This window comes from Lampetra fluviatilis, chromosome 13, assembly GCF_964198595.1.
Source record: "Lampetra fluviatilis chromosome 13, kcLamFluv1.1, whole genome shotgun sequence".
In the NCBI taxonomy this organism is placed as follows: Eukaryota; Metazoa; Chordata; class Hyperoartia; order Petromyzontiformes; family Petromyzontidae; genus Lampetra; species Lampetra fluviatilis.
The window spans coordinates 2,879,129-2,896,496 of record NC_136287.1 but is presented as its reverse complement, the minus strand read 5'-3'; the positions used below and the strand labels follow the sequence as shown (position 1 = coordinate 2,896,496).

Below are 17,368 nucleotides of genomic sequence, written 5' to 3'. Positions count from 1 at the left end.
AATATAAGTCAGACCTTAGTCGTGATTGTCCATACACTTTGTATAAATTGGGTCCATTGAATGCCTGGACATTTCTACTTTCTTGTAGAATCAATCACCTGCTTCTCCGATGGCTGTGAAAAATAATGGCAATACAAAATGTCATTGCTGGATTTAATGATTATTCCAGTGCAAAGTTGAAGGCAAGCTGTCTGTTATTAACTTGCCCGTAGAGTGTAGAATTTTTTATCTCACACCACAGGTTTAGCACGACTCATAAGTTGATTACTCTCCTATCACTGGACTCGGGCCACGTGAGAGCACTGTGCAGTATCTAAAGCAAGCTTTGGGTTGTTTGACCCTGAACCAGTGATGGAAATTCGATATTCTTATTACAGGGGTCAGTCTGTGAAGATTTGGCCACCCTTGTATTTTAACCGACTTTGACTAATTGTCTGTCGACTTTTTTTTATTTGAGACCTCTGACATTGGGATATGGATGGGGTTACGCATGAGATTGTCCAAATGGTCGCGTGAGATTGACTTCGTGGTGGCGCGGGAGACAATCAGACATGGGGGCAATTGCTTTTTGAACATCAAAGTCTTAAGCTTCGTAAAACGCACGCTTGGAATTAACATTGACGGAGAGAAACATGGACACGCGAATCACATGGCGGCGTTGCAACTCCAGCGTTCGGAGGGTGATTTGACAAGTCTTGGCCAAAAGAGTCGAGTAACAGATGGTCAATCGTCATGACGGCACACCTGTCAATCCACACAGTTTAACCCGTATTCTTGTACAGGGAAATGTAGTTTTCAGGTCCATTCGGCGTACAGCCGTTTCAATACGGGCACATTTTTGTCTATTTGTGTTTCTCCCTTGTGATGGGCCTTTGTAGGATGGATGTTGAGATTGACAAGGACACGGGGGTGACCAATAAGGTCTGTAATCAGGTAGGGCACAGAGAAGGGGTTCATTATCTTTGTTTCTTTCGGTAAAGTCACGTAGGTATCAACTAAAATAAATAAAATCACGACGTTTTCATCGCGGAACCGATACAGCAGGACAACTGCTGATTTAGGAGGAAACCCATCCCACAGAGGACGCGAAAAAACCCAGGAGACGGAGCCATGAAAGCAGCTCGTGTGCGGTGGAGGTACTTTAACATCGGCCGATCGTGAAAGGCGGACAAGGGGTATTTGGAGGGCTTCCGTCCAGCAGTGGATCGAGAGCGGCTGAGTAGGGGGGGAGGAGGACGATGATGAAGCCCCGCCCCTGGCCGAGGGGTCAGAGGTCACGGGCCAGCTGTTCCTGGACGCCTGCGTCTTATTCCCTCGTCCTCCTCCTCTGTCGGCACAAAGTCAGTGTTCCCCTTCTTCCCTTCGATACAAAAAATTGAACCTCCGCTCATTTTCGTCGTCTGTAGTTCGACTCCCGGTCGCTCCGTGGCCGATTGCCTTGGCTTGCAAAAACAACCGAGACCGAGTAGGCCGCAGCCGAGGCCCATTCTTGCCTGGCGTGGCTCCCGGCGAAGGCGAGCCCTGCCCGGCGTCGTTATCAGAATGGCCAGGGGTGGGTCGGGGAGTTTCGGCAGTTTTGCCGTAAGCCTCACCCGATAGTGACGGACATTTACATGTTTTTTTTTATCTTCCCATGTAGTGTTTTGCGATTTAACGTACGTGACGAAATGTGTGCGGCAATGCAGCTGTTTATACCTTTAAGGCCAATAAAACACATAACACGAGCATCGCCAAAAGTACAGGACATCACTTTAAAAAAATGTAATATTCAACGATACTGCAATTTTATAACAATGTGTGTGTGTTTATTATATCGCGTCGACATGCGGATGCGTCTGAACATGAAGTTATGCATTTTGACATTCGGCCCAATTCATTTAACGACTCTTGTTGGCACAGTGCAGAAAGATTCCGTTGCTGTGCTACAATCGCATGTCAATGTTGTGAATGTCGAAGGGTAAACTTTACCCTGAGTAAGGACTGATGTTTTATTGACAATGTTAAGTACTAAAACACGGATAGTCCACTGAGATGACTTGGTTTTTAATGGAAACTTTTTTGTTTGTTTTTGAAACAGGAAACCTAAGTGCATTCCAAGATTATTATATTTTAATTGTCCCCGAATTCCCTTATTGAAGGGTGGCTATTTTGAGCAATTGCTTGATTTTGTTATGAATACAGTGTAACTGGTTATATTATTGCAAGATGAACTCGTTGTCATGGGATTCGTCATAAACCTACTGGGATTTAAACATACAGTATTGTTGCTGGACTGTCTTTGAGTGTGATATAGCTTTCAAAGCCCTCTAAGCAAAGATGGGTGGTGGTATAAGCTTCAGGGGCCATTGTTGACCAATTCAAACACGTATCGATACAATTTGTGTCGTGGGATGCTGTAGTTAGCACCGAGTATCCATTAAAAAGTAGGGAAAATACTTCTTATTCAAAGAAAATTTAAAACAAAATTGAAGTACTGTACATTGTTTTTAAAAATGGAATAGTTTTTCTTTAACAGCCGGGCACTGTTGTGTCTATGAATGTGATGGATCCGTTTTATAGTATGTGTGTGTTCCACAATCGGATGTAATTTGTCATGTTCAGCTTAAGATGAAACCTATTTACTGCATCTTCAATGCATTGGACAAAATACATTTTTGAGTAGGATAGGCTTTTTCGAAGGCGATATACAGTACATTTCTTCTCTTACTATCGACTTTACAAACAGTTTATTTTACCAACTAAACAACACTTATGTAAAAAAAAGTTAATTGGAAATCTAGGTTAAAAACAGAGCTTACCATGTTATTTTTTGTATTTATTGTATTTCAATATGAGCCCGGTACAGAGCAAAAATGAGGCAGAAGGGGGGTGTACAGAAATTCCGCAGACCTCAGTCCTGCACATTGCATCTGGGTTTAAAGCAGGGGGGAAAGTGTTCTCGCTGCACTATGTAATTTAAAAAAAATCCTTGAATCTCTTTTACAGCATGACTCACCTTCCCGAACCATCGGAGGTGTTCGAGCCCGATGTGTCCCGCTTTCGCGTGCAGCGCCGCTCGTGGGATGAGCTCCGGGAGGTGGTGCGTGCCAGCCGCAAGCAGCAGAGCCTCATGGCCTGCAAGGCCCCGCACGAGTTCCAGTTCGTACGTTACGGCGATGAGGCCGACCCTCAGCGATCCCACCGCGTCTACTTCCTCGGTGCGACACATGCGGGCAGTGGACACACACTGCACTTTGACATAGCCATGGGCCCTTTCACTATCAACTTAGTAGTGATCGGGCACCAGAGCAAATTTAACAGCACTCACAATCCTTCATAATTTTATAAAATAATGAACTTTGACAATCTACTGGTGGATGAAGGCCTCTGCACACCATGCCAGTAATGGGCAATCTGACTACACTTCACCATGCTGGTCAGTGTGGGGGGGGTCCAGGACTGGTTCAGATATCATTTTCTGCTGATGTTAGCCATGGCTGAAATCAACTCACCGTTTTAATAATGCAGTATTCTAACCACTGCACCACCGCTACCATCCACTCATTCTTTATGTGTAGAAATTTAATTTATTAGTCACAGAATGTACTTGAGAAATGTTGTCATATAGAACAAAGGCTCATTCTGACTTGAAGGAACTTATTGGAAGGGAACCATGGACCAATGCAGATCTAGGAGTGGTAAGCAGTTTACATTGACCTTAACAAACTGCAACATGATTTGGTGAAAAGATTGAAATGGATAATTAGTTGCAGAGTTCAGCAGTACAAGAAAAGTACTTTTTGTGGTAAATCAACAGGGAAGTACAATTTGCATGACAAGATGAAAATAGGTATGTCATGTGAATTAAGTTTAACTGGGGCCTCTGTTACAGGTATGCCAACAGGAAGCAGAGAGAGCACTCTCTTCTATACTGAGGTTCCAAGGCAGCTTCAGAATGAAGGACATACATTCTTGTCATGGACACAAATGTTGGATCAGTTTCAGGTTCGTACCCACGAATAATCATTGCTCAGTTTACAGGTTTTAAATAAATTTGAAATTTCCAAGTGACCGGCAGTAGTAACTGGTGTTTCACGTTTTACATATTATATGCTTAATGTAGATGCTGGATTGCTTTCTTGTTTTTTCTATGCCAGTTAATAGTTGTGTTTATGTTGATGTGAAAGAGTGCAAAAATGTGTACACTTGTAGTGAAATTGCAAATATGTTCTCAACAGTCAGCAGTACAACTTGGCACATTCTCACGGGAAGAAGAACTTCTTCGTGAGCGGAAGAGGATGGGCACTTTCGGGATCACATCTTACGATTACCACAGGGACAGCGGAACCTTTCTTTTCCAGGCTGGTGGAAGCATCTTCTACTGCAAGGATGGTGTCAACAACCAGTTCACCGTGAGTCTTCCAGTGACTTGTTTTCTGGTCAGTTTTTTAAGATAGGATTTAATTTCACTTACATGCCTATTTTTGTTTGTGCTGTGGACAGACATCACAGCTGATGCCAACAGAGGTACAGACAAGCTGTACTGGCAGCCGCATGGATCCCAAAATCTTCCCTCCAGATCCATCCATCGTCACCTTTATCCACAGTGGTGACCTCTGGGCAGCAAGTTTGAAGAGTGGGGAAGAGTGCAGGCTCACCTTTGCTCACAAAGGTTCACAGCAAATTATTAACAGTCTAGTTGCATACATGTACACAGAACTGCCCGCAAGCAAATTTGTAGCCAGTTTCAAATAAATTGACCTCTTATGGGCTCTGCTTTGCAGGTGTGGGTGGAGTGGCTGATGACTGCAAAACAGCTGGTGTGGCCACGTTTGTGATTCAAGAGGAGTTTGACAGATACACCGGCTACTGGTGCTGTCCTGTGGCACAAGCAGGTGATCCTACCTCTCCTTCCACTTGTCGTTGATATTTTTCATGAAATTCTTAGAAACAGATAGGTATGTAACACCTGCCTCGTTAAACCTACCGGAACTGCAGGTGCTGGTGACAGCAACATTCTGCAGATTTTGTATGAAGAGGTGGACGAGAGCGAGGTGGAGGTCATTCACGTGCCAGCTGCCGCATTGCAGCAGCGCAAAGCAGACTGCTTCCGCTACCCCCGTGCCGGTAAGCACCCACACACAAAGAAAAAAACCCCACAAACATGACAAAAAACCCTCAATAACATAATCACATAATTCCACATTAGCTGTGTCTAAGTTGCCGTCATTTGCGATTACTTGGTTGTAACAGAAGTCTGGTCATTAACCCATCCCAGCGCCCCACCCACGCACACCGCTAGGTTCCGACAAACACACGGGGTGACCCTGGCTGCAGCTGACTCTCCGGAGGTATTTCACCGTTTGAAACAGCGTTCCCGATGGGCCATAAACCGGCCATTTCTTTTTTTTCTTGTGTACATGGATAATGTGTGGTAATTTAAACAGTAACCGTCTCTCACATGGAATTATTTAACTAATTTTCAAAGGGTTTCTTTTTTCATTGAGCAGTTATGTATACAGCATTTACAGACACGGGTCGTGCAGGAGATAGACTGAAAAAATACAGTTGTGTACCCTTCGTGAGCCGTTGATTGCTGGGATAGGGTGTTCTCACCCTATCCCTTTAAGTTAGTAAAAATGTGTTGAATCATGACATCATTGGCATGACATTGTTTTTCATGACATTATTGTATACACTTTTCAACAATGCTTTAATTTTTTTTGTCTTTTTTTCAGGGAGTAAAAACCCTCTCGTTTCACTTAAGATATGTGAATTCACAGTGGACAAAGAAGGCAGGGTAAGTGGAAGTGATAATAATGTTTTATTTTTCAATTAATAATGATTTTATCTGAGGGTGCTTCTCAAAACAGGGAAAGTTATTTGGCAATTGAATCCCCTTACACTGTTTCAGTTAAAACCAACTGCGCACATCTGTTGTTCAGATCACAGACGTGGTTGACAAGGAGTTGCTGATGTCACTTGATGTGCTTTTCCCTGGCACGGAATACATCACGCGAGCAGGCTGGACTCGAGATGGACAGTAGTAAGTGCACTAAGGACATCGCATAATGGGCACGGCACACGCACTCTTACGTTACAAGCGATTTGCGTGCAATGCAACGCAAGCTTTAGGCATCTAATGGATTCGCCTCTCAAAATTTTTCTTGGTTCTCAATTCGGTTCAAGAAACAACTTCTTTTAGTAAAAAAATTGTACTGACCTATTTGCATTGTTTGTCGTTTTTTTTGTCCCATTTGTAGTCTCGTTTCCTCCATTCTGAATATAACAAGTCTGTCATTGCATATAGTTTTATTATACCCTAAAGTATAATTTCTCACACGATTTCTTTCATGCATCGGGAGCGTGAGAATGGACATTTATCAAATAACCATTGCGTCATCATTTGCCTAACAGGCCATGTTTAAGAATTGGTGGTTGTGGTGAAATATTTGATGTGTGTGTGCGTGCCGTTTTTTGACACTTGCCTCTCTGTCCCCTTGCAACTTCTGACATCTGCAGTGTGTGGGCCCAGCTGCTAGACCGTCCCCAGCAGAGGCTGCAGCTGGTGCTGCTCCCGTCCACGCTGTTTGTGCGTTCCCCATCTCCAGGTGGAAAGTGGGATGAGATCGCTCGAGCCACCCCGGGCAGCCTCACTCCCTACCTCATCTACCAGGAGGAGACTGACATCTGGATAAATGTATGGCATGGCAAGCAGCCGTTAATTGAACATCCTTACGCACAACACGGGGCACCTCATCTCTCTGACTGCCAATAAAGTTATTTAGGCTTCTGGTGACAATGATATGTGTATTGTTGACCTTCAGGTCACCGACATCTTCCATCCACTTCCTCAAGAGAAAGAGAATGAATTTACTTTCATCTGGGCAAATGAGACCAAAACCGGGTTTCGCCACCTGCATCGAGTCACAGCGCTTCTCCAGCAGAACAGCTGCAAAAGCTCTGAGGAGTCGGCCCCAAACCCTGGTAAGCTTTCCCTATGAACACGACATGCATTGCTTACTAACATTGATTATTGCCATTCATAATAATCATCAGCTATGAAGGTCTCCCAACGCCGTCGCCGTTTCTCGCAGTCCTGCGATGTAAAAATCCACTTAGCACCTGCACACCAGCTGATCTCAACGCACCATCTCTGCAATTGATAGCCTCTTGGATGTGTTCTCTGAATGTATGCATGTTGAACTTATTTCGCACCATATACATAGCCAACCGTGCTAATCGGAGATGCGATAATTGTGCTGATGCTGCTGATGATGCTACTGATGGTGCTGATGATCGTGGTAGTGCTGGTGATAATGGCAGTAATGATGGTACTGATGATGGTGGTGATGTCAGAAGTTCCTCCCACCTGTGCACCTGTCCCGGCTATATAATCACAGGGTGAGACGTCACTAACTCAGCCACCCCTAGAGTGATCCCCTCTCTTGGGACTGCTTTGGTGGAATTTTCCACAGTAATATCTTCAAAAGGGGGATTCTGATTTCCTTTCTCAGAGGGTGTTCCAAACTGACATTTACTGTGTTACTCTTGCTTCAGAGGAAGTAGGTGTGAAGAGACTTAATAAATTATTCATAATTTTGTAACAAGGGGAAAGTGCCTCCAGAACCAGATAATCTCATTTGCAGTGCCATTCTCACGCGATTACAGGCTTAGTGTGTTTGTCATTAAATCTCCTCGTATCGTGCCAAGATCTTTGGCCTGAATTACTTTAATAGCACTGCTTCGTGGGTTTGTCATACGTGTAGAAATGATTCTGGTTGACCATATTTCCATCTTTAAAACGACAATATACTGCGTGTGTGTATATAGATATCCAAAGTATTTTTTTAACTAGTCTTATGTAATCATATTGAATATTTTTTTCCAGCTGATTTTTTGTGCCCCCTGAAAGAAGAAATTGTCTTGACCCAAGGTGACTGGGAGGTGCTTGGTCAGCAAGGATTCAAAGTGAGCAACCTAGCTCCTGCTTGGATGGTTACATTAGACAACGGTTAAGGCACTGCGGGTTTAGAAATGTAGTGAAAACTCGGCATGATTCCAATAATTGTCATGATTTTGGGGTTTAAATTTTAACATTCAGTTATTTATTTTTCTCACTTTTTCCAATGTCATTTGTATTGTTTCTATGTTTGTTTGTGTCCTTAGTACAGTTTTTTTATACCATTAGCCGAAATGTAACAGCATAACATGTGTGTACACTTTGCATAAAGTGTAAGGTATTGATTCCTACATGTCTGATGAAATGTGTGTATGCTTTGGGATCCCTTCTCTAATCCCCCTGCTTGCCCCCCCCCCCTTCTGCATTCATTCTTGTAAAGCGTATTGAGATGGAAAATTATTTTTATTACTTTTGTAAGAATCTATTTAAAATGTATTAATCGATGTATTGTCACAGGCGTACTTTTATCCTGTTTTTAAAATACCCACTGCTACCAGGTGTGGGTGGACGAGGCGCAGGGCGTGGTGTTCTTCCAGAGCACACTTGATTCACCGCTGGAGCATCACCTGTACGTGGTGAGCTACGTGAGTCCGGGGGAGGTGCGGAGACTCACCCAGCCAGGCTTCTCGCATATCTGCTCACTAAGTCCGGTAAGGAATGTCTTGTTTATTTACTCCATCCCCTTTGATTTATAACCAAGAACGTAGCGAAACAGGAGGTAGATGATCGGCAATGCACAATCGGTAGCACTTCGGGAGAAAAATGGAACGGTAAATCGTGATAGAGATATAATCTTAATATCAGTTCAAGAATTGTATGCATATTTTAATGCAAAGAAAATGCATTTAGCCCAGGTATAAAACTCGATCTGAGATGAAGTTTCAAATGCTACACTTCAAAAAGTTAACTGTGACCTTTGCGATTAATGTTCATTATTGTAATAACAGCTGTCACTGTACCATTTCATTGCGTAACACTACGGCGATTATGTACACATTCTTTTTTTTTGTCTCGTTACCTTGCTTTGCCAAACGTGACATAACCAAAGTCTTTGGGGGTGGGGGGGGGGGGTTTGCCCGCTGTCCCTCTGCTGCAGGACTTTGACTTGTTCGTGACGCAGTGCAGCAGTGTGGCTCGGCCGCCAGCCGTGCATCTCTTCCCCCTGTCAAGCCCGGGTTCGGGAGCCTCCTCCCACATCGCGCCTGGACCCTGGGGCAGCCTCATGGAGCCACCTGGTCTGCTTATCGCACATCGAGTCGTGCGGCACATTGAGTTTAAACGACGTCCAATAACGTAATAATGCAATTGCACGTCGTTAGTGTTTATGGCATATTCTCAAGTGTATCTTTATTGCCACCTTATGGTCTGTTTGAGTTGAATGTCTAAAAATAAATATATTTAATGGGCTGTAAAAATACGGCCACTTGCAATGATATGAAATGTCTCAATTCTGGGTCATGATTTGATTAAATAATCGTTACTTTTTTAACGCTTGAGTGAACGTGGCACGTCTTGTAGCTGTCGCGTTCACCTGAACCCATGGTAACATTGTTGTTAATGTAGTGGCCTGTAGTGGTTGCATGGTTCATCTAAACCCAGTACAAACAATAACAACACCATCGTATCATTGCAAGCACAATTCAATGCGTATATCGTGACCTTCCAGTTTTATTCATTGCATGCCAAATGTTTAAACATTTTACACGATGAACACATCACGTGTTGTGGTGCTGCAATTAAAATCACGGAAGTGTGAATTATCTGTGCTTTACCAGAGAACATGCAGGAGTACAAACCACCGGTGATATTCAACTTCAAGAGCGAGTCCGGCCCCACGCTCTTCGGCATGCTCTACCACCCGCACAACCTGAAGCCAGGCCGAAAATACCCCACGGTCGTCTTTGTGTATGGGGGACCCCACGTGAGTTCAAGCAACTGTGCCCAACAAGCACGCCCTGCAGTGCCACAATACCCGAGTTCGAAATAGTTAAATATTTAATCCTGCACACGGTTTGTTCCCACTGCTGCTTAAACGTTCGTGTTTTATTGCATGCCGTACTACTTAATCACAGTAAAGTACACTTTCTTGCGTAAACGTTTGCCGTGCATACATATTTACTTTGAGGATTCACACCACATCTCTTCACCTGTTGTTGTGTCGCTCAGTACGAATGCATATTTTAGCGCATCTAATGTGTGAAGCAATACGAGTTGACTGATGAAGAACTATGATTAAAAAGTGAAAAAATGATCAATGTCTACATGTGGTGCTTTTAATTTTTGTTATATCGGCGTGGAGAAATGGCTGCTATAAAATGAATCCTGTTGTTGAAAAGTAATATTGTATGAAGAGATTTGCTCAAAGCTGCCAAGTTGCATGAAGTACAGCTTAGTTTAGTTTCAAGTTTACTTTGCTTAACCAGGTGAGAAGTCGAGACCAGGATAGGCTATTTAAACAGTTACCTGGATGACTAAAATGACAAAAACACTAACATGAAACAAAGTACCACAACAAAGCAGATAGAGGAAAAACATCCAAATATAAATTCAAGTAAAAACAACGACGTTACACAAGACATCAACAATTGCACAAACAAAAACGGATGTTAAATAACGTAAATTTCCCACGTCGAAATTTGTCTCGAGTGCACGGCTCTCATGTTTCCCCCGCAGGTGCAGCTGGTGAGCAGCTCTTTCAAGGGCACCAAGTTCATGCGGCTCAACACGCTGGCGTCGCTGGGCTACACCGTGGTCGTCATCGACAATCGCGGCTCCTCCAACCGAGGGCTACAATTCGAGGGCGTTCTCAAGCGCCGAATGGTTCGTGGTGATCAAAGCAAGCCGCCACCCTTTCTTGCTTATAATGTCACCGGCGCTGGCAACGTTTGATTTAATTCCACCACTATTTAACCGACTTCCAACACATGTTGAATGCCCAAAGCTTGGACTTGAGGCTTGCAGTATCTTGTTTCTGTTTGTCGTGAGTGTTCTGTTTCATTGTGTGCTTTTTACATTTTGGGTGACAAGAGTTTGATATGTTAGATTCTAAAATTACCTTATTTTCTGAAGCTAATATTCGGAAATATTGATGCTGTCAATAGGTTTTATTTACTGAAAAGCTAAGAAATACTCTTAAGAAAATTTGAATGGATTATATTTTACCTAGATGATAAATAAGCAAGTCTTGCACCGTGCAACCTACTGCAGTGAAATACAAACTGGTGTAAGCAAAGAGTGCATTTCTTCTCTGCACTAACACCTGCTGGGCGTTTGTGTTCACCTGTTGCTTGTTCAGGGCGAGGTGGAAGTCGCTGACCAAGTGCAGGGGCTGCAGTGGCTGGCCGAGAGGCACAACTTTATCGACCTGACGCGTGTCGCCATCCACGGCTGGTCCTACGGAGGGTACCTCTCCCTCATGGGACTCGCACTGCGCCCGGACATCTTCAAGGTGCCCTGCTTACGCGAGCTTCAAGAAGAGGGACTAATGTATTGAATAGGAATTCCGTTTATGTTAACACTCGATTGTCTCTGGGTGGATTGTCCGGGTTGTGTATAACCCGTTTTTTTATTTTTTATGACATACTCGCTGCTTTATTAATTACTCTTCGAGGGTGAGAAATTGTGTGCGCAAGTGATTGCAAATATTTGGGCAAATAAACCACTTTTTTTCTATTCTATGTAGTTAGGATAATTGACATTTGTTTTGCTTTATCCAGGCATTTGTTTTATCCGAGCCTCCCCTTCCATTCCCATCACCCCTTATAATTGAGAGCTGACCATGCAGGATAGCCTCACTGGGTATCTTGACATATCGCAAATCGTGACAATTTGTCAATTGCTGTGGGACTGAGTCATTACATGCCTCCTAACCGAGGCTTAACTCTGAGATTGGAAGAGATGGGATGAGATCGGATGCATTGAAGTTTGATACGGTCCTCGACTCTCATTGTACACTTTAGAGGAGTGACTTTGACTCGAGAACTGTGATGCATTGTTAGATGGTAAACTTTTTTCTCTCAACACCGTTGTGTTTGATAATTGGCTTTTTACCCTTCTATCTGGCAACAAAACTGACACCTTTTTTACAAGGAGTCATGTTTGCATAGACCACAATACCTGCAGTCATAATGCAAACAAAAAACATAACTCTGATAATGTGCACTGTCCTTGAAGTTAATAGGTCCACACCCGAGACAGCTTTCCTTAGAGCCTAGTCTCACATGGGTTGGACCAGATGACGCCAAAAGGCGCACAACTCAAAGACAATGCACCATCAGAGTATGAGAGCTCGGGGTAAGCATTTACACCATTGGAACCTCATTTGCCAGTAAAAAATATGATAATTGGCTTTTTACCCTTCTATCTGGCAACAAAACTGACACCTTTTTTACAAGGAGTCATGTTTGCATAGACCACAATACCTGCAGTCATTATGCAAACAAAAACATAACTCTGATAATGTGCATTGTCCTTGAAGTTGATTGTTGTGTTTTTTACGGGTTTCATCTTCCTCTTCGTGAACACCCTGCAGGTGGCGATAGCGGGCGCGCCGGTGACCGTGTGGATGGCGTACGACACAGCCTACACGGAGCGTTACCTCGGCACCCCCGACGAGAACATGTCCGGCTATGAGAGCAGCTCCGTGGCCTACCACGTGGACAAGCTGCCCAGGGAGTGCGTCGTGAGATGCAGTCGCATTTAGATGCCGTACTCCAAATAGTTTTTTGTAAATATTGTATTACTACGCTTGTGTTGCCTACAGCGCGATCGTTTGCTGCAAAATTATTTGTCCGTGAAAGTAGATTTTCCGGCTAATGATACGTGCGTCAAATTGTTTGTGCAAAACTCGATTATTTGAAATTTCTGCACGTTTTATGATCGCATCTTAAGCAATTGCTTGGAATAGATCAGACAACAAATAAGACAGACAATACAGAAGGTACTTAACAAGAGATGGAACATAGACGAGACGGAAAAACAACACAGCGACAAACAGGATAGTACATATGAGACAGGCGTTACGGTAGGAAAAAAATTGGTTACATTTCAAATGAGGCAGCACAAATGAGATGAGGAAAAAATCTATTTCTAATCCAAATAACAATTCGTTTAGCCGTGGCAGGAAGGGGGCATGAGCTATAAAATGCCAAGTGCTCAGACTACACTTAGCTAAAACCACAGGCTTCGACGTAGGCATACACTTGATGAGCAGTTTCTACATTGCCAGCGTGTGTCATGCTGTGGCTTTAGTGGTGAAACATTGTGGTCTTGTGTAAATACTCCCCTACGTTATCAAAGAGCATTACATTATTTCCTTACTACTGTCGAGCGTTATCTCATGCATCATACGTATTTAACCAACTACACTATTAACTTTTATCATGGGACCTTTTTTGCCAGGACCAAAGAATGAGAAATAACCCCTAGGTTTTACCCTTTCTGCCAATACAACAGGTGTTAAGATGTTCAAACACCAAATAGGTACCTTTAGCAAGGAATCAAGTCTGCATTAACCACAATTACTTGTGAACATGCAAGAAAAACATGCTTTGATACTATATGCATTGTCTTTGAAACTGCTTGGCCTACACCAGCGACAGCCTTCTTTACGGCGAATGCCTTTTGGCGTTCTCTGGTCTGACAATAGTATCAGAGCATGTTTTGTCTGCATGTTCACCACAAGTTATTGTGGTTAATGCAGACTTGATCCCTTTCAAAAGGTACCTATTTGGTGTTTGAACATCTAAACACCTATACACTTTTGCTTATCGTGTACAGTGGTGTTATAATGTTTAAACAAATCTGATATTGCGATTGTGATTAACTTTCCCAGGCCAAACCGGCTGCTTATCCTGCATGGTTTCTTGGATGAAAACGTTCACTTCTTCCACACGAGCATGCTGGTGTCTCAGCTGGTGCGCATGGGCAAGCCCTATCAGCTGCAGGTACTTCCCTATCTCCATTCACTCCCAGTGCTGCCGTTAAAAGAAAGACACAACTCAAAACACAAACAGCTCTTGTTGATACTCACCCGGGCTGTGAGTCATAGATACTCAGCCGGGCTGTGGATCTTAGTTACTCACCCGGGCTGTGTGTTGTAGTTATTCAGCCGGGTTATGCATCGTAGATACTCACTCAGGCTGGGTGTTGTAGATACTCGGGCTATGCATCGTAGATACTCAACCATGTTGTTCAGCAAGAGTGAGGTTTCGTGAATGATAAAAATAAATTGTGGCTGGTTTCTCAATAATAATTGCCACGTGATGTCAATACATTGACATATTCAAACATATGTGATTGAATTCACATTAACGTGTACTCGAATTCCGTAATTATGCATTTGACTATTTATTTAAATTTTTTTTCTAAATCAACGAAGTTTCAATTGTGTGTCGAGCAAGCAGTTGCAGGGATGCATCTTTAGTAATATAAAGAAAAGTAATGCGTCGATATTGTTTCGTCTTTGCGTGCGCGATTGGATTTTACCTTTGGAATTGGCCTTGTTTTCAGATCTACCCCAACGAGAGGCATAGCATCCGTTCAGCCGAGTCTGCCGAGCATTACGAAGCCACTCTCCTCCACTTCCTGCAGGAGCATTTGTGACCGGGAAGTTTTAAGAGTGTCCGGCTGGTTCACATGTGAAGGTATTAACGCGCTTGCTTTTGATACTCGCTGCACTGGTTTACCCGCAGTCCTTTCTGTCGGCAATCAGTGTTTTACAGAATGGTATTTTTAATCCGTTTAACGCTATGAACTTTACGTGCTCCGCCAAACCTTGCTGGCTTTTAAATGTCTCCTCTCGACAGCTGTGATTGCTGAGGACCTAACAGGGAGCGGTGAGAGAAAGGACTTAACGCCACGGCTGCTTTTGTGTCAATCGCTCGGCATGAATGCACAGTTTATTACAATTATTTTGTAAGAAGCAGTAAAGTATAAGAACTATTGATTCTCATTAGATACAAAAAGATCAACTGTTGGATGTGTGCCTTTCATTTGCTTTTTGACGAGGGTGTTGTTAATGGCTGCTATCAAACAAATCACTTGATGGTCACTTTAGCTTGCAAGTCACCGGTTACATTTTTGCGAATCTGCCACTGTGCATTAAAATATTAGCAAATTTAATCATGAAGAATATTGTTTCAAATAAAAAAAAAACACGAACAAAAATGGTTGCTTCATTTTTCCTGTGTTCAACTTTCAGCTTAATTCCCAAAACTATACATTATTAGCAGTTTAAATTAGAAATAATGTATGTCCTACTGTTACACACGTTTTCACGGTTTATGTTGTGCAGCTGTCTGATACACAACCCGAGCTCTCATACTCTGATGGTGCATTGTCTTTGAGTTGTGCGCCTTTTGGCGTCATCTGGTCCAACCCATGTGAGACTAGGCTCTAAGGAAAGCTGTCTCGGGTGTGGACCAATCAACTTCAAGGACAGTGCACATTATCATAGTTATGTTTTTTGTTTGCATTATGACTGCAGGTATTGTGGTCTATGTGTAATGTAGGAACTTGGCGGGAGACGACCTTACGGGTAGCACACTCTTTTATTAACACCAACTTATATTACACGGGTGGCTAACTCCAACCTTAACCCACGGGGTTCCCCCGGCTACACCCACACGGGCTCTTGCGCCCCGTAGCCTCTCGGAACACACCCAGCCGGGGTGTCCGTCTCGACTCTGGGTCCCACAGTCTCGGTCCACAGGGACGTCAGACCACGGGTCCCACAGTCTCGCCTCCGAGCCACACAGGGCCCCGGCCCTCATAAGGACAGCGGGACTAGGGGTCTCGGCCTACCTCTGAACTCCGTCTTCGGTCTTCGACTGGTTAACAACTCCCCGAGTGCTCCCGCGCGTCCCCCTTTATAGTCCGTCATGCGGACGTCGCTGAGAGCACCCACCCCAGTTGACCAATCACTGCGCGCTGCCCACGATCCTCTTTCCCACCTTGTGTCAGCGCGCACAACCACGCACCCCACGCCGCCCCGTAATCTCTCACTCCCGGCGCGCGCGTCAACACCACGCCTACATCGCGTGCCCAACCACGCACCCCGCGCCGCCCCGTGATCTCTCACTGCGGGCGCGCGTCCGCACCACCACTACATATGTAAACATGACTCCTTGTAAAAAAGGTGTCAGTTTTGTTGCCAGATAGAAGGGTAAAAAAACAATTATCAATTGTAAGATGTATACCTCAGTGGTCATTCATCTGTGGTTGTCTTTCAATGCAAATACATCATTTACAGTCTTTTATCAATCCACTGCTGCGTGACATCATCCCCACGTACATCACCATGCTGGTGAGTGTGGCGTGTTTAAAAGAATGCCCAGGATCGGTTCAGATATATATTCAGATATAATTCTACCGATGTTGGTGGCCACGAATCAAAGTGAGATCACTAGGTTAGAGCAGCGAGACGCTAAGATGTTTTGATTATAATAAACGGACTAATTACATATATCATACAAAATGTGAGCTCTCCAAATAGTTTTTTTCTCAAAATAGGCTTTCACGCGACCATGGTTTTGCTAAATGCGCCTGCCTGGAATGTTGGCCTTTATCAACCTTGCCAGACACGTAGGCACAGCAATTCCTCATGCTATTTTTAGCTGCTGCACCCCTTAAATATTCTCATATATGCTGATGCGTGCAATACTCCTCTTCATGGTGCTCAAGGGTCGTTGGTGAAGGATGGTTTTAAAACCGTCGTGATTCAGTGGTACTTTTCTTCCGCGCAATTATATTCCAATTGCGCCATTGGGGTCATGCCACTCGATATTGATACTTTAATTCTGAATTCTCCCAGCTACTAGTGCACCGCCATGTGTTGAAGATGGCTCTAGAAGAAAATGCAACATTGATTTCTGAATTAAACTTCAGTCGCCCTTTTTATCTCTACGAGGGGACACACCTTTTGTATGCTATGCAGGGAGTATCTGTGGACATGTTGAGCAAACAATTTGTTTTATTTGCGGAGCTGAAATATACTGCATGTAAAAGCAAATTTAATGGTCATGCTTTTGGGGCGGATTTCATTGGTGCCTGGGCGGAGACCAACTCTTTATGCCGTTTTTGAAAAACCTGTTTAATCACGTGGTGCAAACACTGGATTAGAACCCAGGATTTTTGCGGTGTCAATACAGTGCTTGGACACGACATTGTCCCCCTAAAAACAACCTAGCCACCTCCGCATTGACACACCTTAACGCATTTATACCATTGCCAAATCCAATAGCTGCTTCAGCTGAAAGGTTAACCTCGTGCAAGAAACAAAAACTCCCTCGAGGTGTGGCTCGTCTCCGGTTGCCAAGAGATGCATGTCCCTACGTGACATCACGACGGGTGCAGATCTGGCACTATGCCCAGTGTCGCAGAGAAATCGGACACCGCCTAATGTGTCCCGGGCTTTAAGTTGCAGGG

General features: G+C 43.8%; 1 protein-coding gene across 3 annotated transcripts; it reads left to right on the top strand.

Annotated features, from left to right (window-relative positions):
- The first annotated feature begins 1,263 nt into the window (after positions 1-1,263).
- On the top strand, positions 1,264-15,102 carry LOC144935417 (dipeptidyl peptidase 9-like). 3 transcript variants are annotated; one of them, XM_078862025.1, is made up of 21 exons: positions 1,264-1,340; positions 2,986-3,197; positions 3,872-3,984; positions 4,218-4,391; positions 4,483-4,651; positions 4,764-4,874; positions 4,978-5,106; positions 5,718-5,779; positions 5,925-6,025; positions 6,502-6,679; positions 6,807-6,966; positions 7,871-7,950; positions 8,440-8,592; positions 9,039-9,177; positions 9,718-9,863; positions 10,616-10,762; positions 11,238-11,390; positions 12,474-12,616; positions 13,776-13,887; positions 14,453-14,586; positions 14,749-15,102. In XM_078862025.1, the coding sequence occupies exons 2-20, from the start codon at positions 2,987-2,989 to the stop codon at positions 14,543-14,545; spliced, it is 2,574 nt and encodes an 857-aa protein (XP_078718151.1). In that variant the 5' UTR covers positions 1,264-1,340; position 2,986; the 3' UTR covers positions 14,546-14,586; positions 14,749-15,102. The 3 variants fall into 3 exon arrangements, with proteins under 3 accessions (XP_078718151.1, XP_078718148.1, XP_078718149.1); XM_078862022.1 differs by having other exon boundaries at positions 14,453-15,102; XM_078862023.1 differs by lacking the exon at positions 1,264-1,340 and adding an exon at positions 1,372-1,581 and having other exon boundaries at positions 14,453-15,102.
- Positions 15,103-17,368: the final 2,266 nt, after the last annotated feature.